This window comes from Penaeus monodon, chromosome 16 (genome assembly GCF_015228065.2).
Source record: "Penaeus monodon isolate SGIC_2016 chromosome 16, NSTDA_Pmon_1, whole genome shotgun sequence".
NCBI lineage: Eukaryota > Metazoa > Arthropoda > Malacostraca > Decapoda > Penaeidae > Penaeus > Penaeus monodon.
The window spans coordinates 18,774,830-18,781,615 of NC_051401.1; the positions used below are offsets into that span (position 1 = coordinate 18,774,830).

General features: G+C 35.3%; 1 protein-coding gene across 2 annotated transcripts in view; it reads left to right on the forward strand.

Annotated features, from left to right (window-relative positions):
• The first annotated feature begins 2,242 nt into the window (after positions 1-2,242).
• Positions 2,243-6,786, forward strand: part of LOC119582615 (zinc finger protein 341-like) — an 18,281-nt gene continuing 13,737 nt past the window's right edge. Inside the window, exons 1-4 of one of the 2 annotated variants that reach the window (XM_037930992.1) lie at positions 2,243-2,284; positions 3,800-3,970; positions 5,066-5,173; positions 5,381-5,520. In XM_037930992.1, the coding sequence (XP_037786920.1) occupies positions 2,254-2,284; positions 3,800-3,970; positions 5,066-5,173; positions 5,381-5,520 (450 nt within the window). In that variant the 5' untranslated portion in view covers positions 2,243-2,253. The remainder of the gene's footprint in view (positions 2,285-3,799; positions 3,971-5,065; positions 5,174-5,380; positions 5,521-6,786) is intronic. The other variant, XM_037930993.1, reaches the window with a different exon arrangement.

Genomic DNA, 6,786 nt, shown 5'->3' on the forward strand with positions numbered 1-6,786 from the left:
TTAAAATAAATTTCATCATCATTATCACAGTTATGATAATGATGTTAATGATGATGATAATAATAATTACAATGATGACATTGCTGAACAGTAAAGATAATGATAATAACAATATTAATAACAATATTTATTATTAATTGATTATGATGCTTCTTTCATCACTATTATTATCATAATCTCATTATTATTATTACCACTAGTATTATCATTACCATCACCATTATTATCAAAACCATTACTGGAAGTAGTAGCAGTAGTTGTAGTAGTACTAATATTCGTGATATGGAAATAATTATATTAATATTTTCAACAGCAATAGTAATGATAACAGCAATGGGAAGATGATGATAACAGTAATAATTATATGTTAATGATGATGATATTACTATAGGTAATATAATAATAAATAAGCTACCGGTGATGTAAGTGTAGCAATTGTAATAATTATGCTATTGTAATTAATATTCAGGATGATTATATTTTAATGTAAATGAACATGATATCGAAAATCATAAAGGTGCTTTTACCTGAACAATGAGACATATATTCTGAGAAATCGACAAAGCTACCAATAGCAACAAGAAGCAACACGGAAAAGAAAAGCAACATTTCAACCAGTGCCAGAGCCAAAAACAAAAACAAAACAACACCAGACCCTCATTACCCAACCAACGTCGCCTGCGCCAACCTTATCCAGCAAGCCCCCGACCAGATAGTGATCGGTTCCCCCTTTCCCTTGCCTGGCGATAAGGATCTAAAGGGCGGATGGACGGGCTGATAAGGGAAGGAAGGGCGGCCTCGTGGGCAGTAGGGGAGAGCGGGTCGTGCTACGCAGTCGTCCCTCTACATCTCTCCTCATCTCATATCTCCTCCCTCCCCCCCCCCCCCTCTCTCTCTCTCTCTCTCTCTCTCTCTCTCTCTCTCTCTCTCTCTCTCTCTCTCTCTCTCTCTTTTCCCCTCCTCTCTTCTCCTCTCTGTCAACCTGTCTTTCTTAAGCATTTGTGTGTGTTGGGTGTCTTAGTGTCCGTTCTTGTTTGTCTTGTGTCTGTCTGTTTATCTGTCGTTTCTTTTCTTCCTTTTAGACATTTATCTTTTGCTTTCGTGTCTTCCCTTTGACTCCCTACTCTACTAATCGCTTCTGTTTTATTATTCTCATTTGCTTTTTAATAATCTCTCTCTCTCTCTCTCTCTCTCTCTCTCTCTCTCTCTCTCTCTCTCTCTCTCTCTCTCTCTCTCTCTCTCTCTCTCTCTCTCTCTCTCTCTCACACACACACACATAGATGTCAATGGAGGATTGGAAGTGATTGGAACTTTATTTACACCGCCTGAGAGTGGGTGATGGGTAACTAAAAACAAGCGTGCAATATTTAACCTTTCGTTTCGTTGTTTTCCCTCATTTCACAAAGGTACGGACGCAAACAAACAAAACGGACGCATCTACATGACAAAGCACGAAATAATCAATAAAAAGCCATTCAACAATAAATGATAATATCTTTGCCTAATAATGTGACTATTTACGGTTTCCCGAAACAGGTGTAATGAGGTGGACATGTGACTGAAAACAACAGACACTACTTTCTAGTTTACTCCTTTACAAACAATCAATTATAAGTACAAAAGCCAATATTACTAATCAAAAAGACATATCAGCATTGAACAAAAGACGCACATGTAAACTCCACATTGCAATGGTGTTTTTATTTAGGTTCTAGAAGGGCTCCTCCCTCCCGCGAATAGAAAAAATCATTTATTAACGAAAACAGACACGAATAAGCAAGACATGGACACCCAACACTTACTTTTCAGCGGCTTAGGATTACTTTGTTTCCTCCGCGACATTGCACAAGTTACAAAAGGCCCCACCAACACATGACACATCCGCACCCTAAAACTGCCAACACACATCTGAAGACAAGTTTGGGAAAGTTTCAAATCCCCGCCCATTGTGATGTCACGGATTAGCCCCGCCTCCTTCTGCGTGTCGTCACTAGCTAGGCTCCTCCCAATGAACAATGACGTCACGGGCTTTGCAACCATTGGTCAGATTATTATTCTACACAGGGAAATATTTAAGCTTGTCGGAAGGCCTATATTAGATAATATCAATTACACTGATACAATCAATACGCATTTACCATTCCTTTTGTGGAATAACTCGAGGAAAATGGCTGTTTACCATTTACTTAGCCATCAGTGACGTCATATAGAAACAGCGCGTATCTCGGTGACGTCACAACCTCATCCGCCATCATGTCCCACTCCATCTTCGACGCCCTCACAGGTATTTAGATTTTTTTGCATGATTTACGGCCTCCTGGCGTGACAAGGGCCAGGCCACGCGACACTTAGAGTGACAACAAGTGGCAAGGCTCGCCATGAGGCCTTAGAGAGAAGAAATGACCCATAAATAACGTCATCTCCCTCTCTCCCCTCTCCTTTCCCATCGCAATAGCGCCAAGACAACTGCAATATCTTCCTTTTCTCCCCATTTTCGTGGCCTTCCGAGGGGTGCGAGCTCCTGTCGTGACACGCAGGCCTCGTGGTCCTACCGGGGAATGGGTTTCGGGCGACCTCGCTTGACCTGAGGGAGGAAATAAGGGGTGAAGCCAGCGACGGGAAAAGCCAAAACCTCCCCGTTTTGTGCAGGAGACAGGGCGCTGGTGCCGGATTTCTCTCGGAGGGACGAGAATTTTGTTTGGTTTTCGATGTTGCTCCCACTTTTTGGACCTTTTCGGTACTAGTATTAAGATTTAGGTCTGTCTGAATCTTTAGAAATTTATATAAGGGAAGGATGTGGGTTTTTTGTAAAACTAATAGATGTTGACTGGCATAATACCTGTGTTACTTGTTGCAAACTAGATAAATATTGTAAATATATTATCTAATGTAATTTGTAATTCTTAAAGTCACAGGAGGGTTTAGGTTGGGTTAAATAAATAAGATGTTTTGTTTGTTTGCTTGATTATTGATGAGAAGAGGCACTTCTTGATAATGGTTCCATAGGAACATAAGCAATTCAGAAGTATCATAGTTATTTTAAAATTAAGTTGTTATGGTGTTTGAGAAAAAAAAAAAAACTCATGAAACTTGATTTGCATTTGTTTGGGAAAAGCAGAATTGTGTTTGAAGTATGATGAATGTACATTGCAGAATTGTGCAGTCATTATATATTTTTAAAATCATGAGGACCAGCAAATGCTATTATACCCATTCATTGTTATCAAAACTTATCTATTTCTAGATTTATGTAATAGGAAAAAATACTTTTAGATTTTAGAAAAGGCTGTTGTAATGTCATATACTTCATTTTTCTTTCTTTCTCTAAATAACTTGGAGATACAGCACAAAAAGTTGTTGCTTGCAAAACTTTCCTTAAACCTTCATTTATTGCCCTTGCTCAATTATTGCATCTGTAGAGATATTTGCAGTTATTTATTTTTTAGATTAAAGATGAAACTATCTGCTTTAGAATTTTTTCATTCTTTTAGATTTATGCATTTTGTTTTTAATTATATCTTCCAGTTTTCAGGTTATATGTATTTAAAGAATACTAACTGAAAGTTTTAGAATTTCCCTTATATTTTTCTAGAATTGTAGTAATCGTGTGCTATTTTCTAAATTTATGCTTATAACATTTTAAATAATATTGATTTTAAGAATGCTATAATTTTTAAAAATTATATTTATATGTATCTATCAGAAAATATATTGGCATCTCAAATCAAATTCAATACAGTGATTTCAAGATATAACTTAAAATTATTTAACGACTCAACCATTTACTTCTTCATTGCAGGAGTGACTCTTGAGGGCTCAGGGGGTTTGACAGTCCAGCAGCTTCTTGAGACCCCAGGCTTGATCCAAAGCACAGTCACAATATCCGGGGGCCCTCCCACAGTCACCTCGACAAGCCACCAAGGAACACAGCTCTCTCCTGCCATCACAAATACGAGTATAAGTAAATGGGGTGTGTTTTTTTTTTCTATTGTTGTTTTGTCCTGGTTTGCAATTTGTTTTATTGTTTGTTAGTATGATCTTTTTCAGATATTTAGAATACATTGCATGGAAGCAGAGTGGCATCTGATGTCCCTTGACCCATCTGCAAAGACCAAACCTCCACCACAGATGAGGCATTGAGAATGGGAGAGGCAAACTCGCCACCGTAACAAAAATGAGAATTAATGTTATAGATACGGTGTAAAACTCATGGTCTGGCTGAAAAGGAAACTTTAAACCCATTTATCTTAAAACTTGATTTTGGCAAGTTCACCTCTCCCATTCTCAGCAACTCACATATTTTTGGAAGATAAAGCCCTTGCAATTCAATGTCATATAAAGAGTATTTCTTGCATGTATGTGATAGTGAGTTGGACTTTGCCAAAGTACAAAGTGTCAAGATTGTGGGATATTTATTTTATTTTATTTTATTTTATTTTACTTTTTTATTTATTTTTTTTTTTTTCGACATACCTGTATGAGCAAGAATTCACAGATATTGATAAGTGGTTGTTACTGTACCTTTACTTTCTGGAGATCATGTATTATTCTGAATGGTGTAATTTATTTACTGTGTATGGCCTTTGCCATACATTTTCTGTAGTGTTATCATGTTTTGAACAATTACAATTTACAAATACATTTTCTTCGGCAAAAATATAATTTTCAATGTTTGTTATCTATGGGTTTATAAACATTTATTTATTTTTAAATATTAGAATAGTAGTGAATGTTGTATTATTATTATTATTATTATTATTATTATTATTATTATTAATTACAAAATGTTAAAATAAAGAAATCCCTTAATCTTTTATAAAAATCTGTTGACCAATATATCATGGTAATGTAGTATTTTGGCAAGATGGAGGCTCTAGGCTTTTTTGTGATATATTGACAAATAAAGAACCAGTCTAAAGTCTGTATTGCAAAAATGCAGTTATTGAAGATTTGTTGACCTTTGCCACAGCTTGAAGCATGAAGGCCAGGCAATCAATCACTTGATGCTTTGCTATTCTAAATAATTACCTCAAATGTATTTATTGATTATTTTTTTCTTTTTCAGGTGAAGGAGTTCCTTTAGATGAAGATGATGTATTTCAGTGTGGGAGATGCAAGAAACAGTTTTCATCACTGGAGTTGTTTGTACTCCACAAACGTGACCAATGCTCAGGTAAAGTAGAAGGAAAAGTGAGTTACATTTTTCTGTGAATATATGTAATGATTTTGTTCTTGGCTTAGTATAATGGACAAATTAAGGCAAATTATGTTAAAATGTTAGTAGGATAAAATCCTACATGTATTACATATTTTTCTAGGAATTATAAAAATATCAATAATATATGTTTATTCATATTAAAAAATTACACTTCTTTCCTAGGCAAAAATGGGAATCTTCGGGCCTTGCAAGCACCCCAGGGTGGCCTTCCCCCCTCAGCCACAGATCACACAGGCTTTGAGGCAGAAAATTCTGCACTTGCAAATCAAATCCATGTGCAAGTGCAACCTCATACAGCTCCAGTGAGTGAATCTTGTCTTCATTTTTTGAGGGGGGGAGGTTTAGAGATACGAAAATACTATATTGGGTATTATAATTTGAGGAGAAAAAATTGCCAAATTTCTTGCTGCAGTAGATGCTGCATAACATGAATCTCTCTCTATAGCATAGAAATTATTAGGAGATAATAAAAATAAATTATTTTTTTAATGAATCCTTTTTTAGCTGTACCTACATTGACCATATTTGGCAAAATAGTCTGATGAGCAAAGCTCTCTTGAAGGGTTATCAGAAGAGAGCAAATTTTAATGTGCTTTCTACACTCTATAGTCTATTCTCATTATGTAATGTCTGCACTATCACACATGCAAGCACTCTTCAATTTGTAGTTGTATAAACAGGAATTTTACTTGCAAATCCTTTTGAAGTATATCTAGGCTGTCATTGAGGATTTAGGCCTAATTATCTATGAAAAGTAAATAGGATATGAGCAAATAACATCCCAAGTCTGGTTCCTCTAGTTCTTAAGATAGTGTCCCTGTACAAAAGGGCAATAATCCCTTAGTTGAGTCTTGTTCCAAATTAATATCTTTTAAATCTGGATGCTTGTCAGAATATACAGTTTGTATTCTGTTCATCACGTAACTTTTTCAGTAATGATTCAGGAAACTCTATGCTTGTGTTAGTTAATTTTATCCTTATATAAAATGAAAAAACATCTATTAATATATTTTGTAGCATTCTCACCAAAAATCTCAATATGACACGTTGAAAGTACATATTAAATGAGTTGTGAGAATCATCTTTGTGTACGTGCACTGCCCTAGTTTGAGGATAGTACACAGTAGGTGTACATGAGAATAAAAATACAAGACACAAGAGAAAAAAAAATACATCACTAAGAAATTTTGAATATGAAAACCAGTAACCAGTATTGGAATATAGTGATTATTTAACAAAAGATTAGAAACTAACATCATTAGAAAAGCATAAATAATTTACAACAAACTGCAATAGATATTCTAAGCATGATATTAAAAAAATTGGCTGGTATCCTTCTATCTGATTTGTAGCACCACATTTGATAACTTCAACTCTGTATATTGGAACTGACCACTCTTATCTTGATTTGAAGTACATAAATCTTGCTCATTTCTTTTGCAAAATTGATGTCAAATGCATGGTACAAGTGCTGCCTCATAATCATAACAGTGTGAGTAATAAGTATTATTAATGGCTTGCCTTGCCAACTGATGTCTGACTTTTTATTTTATTCCATATAATTTTTT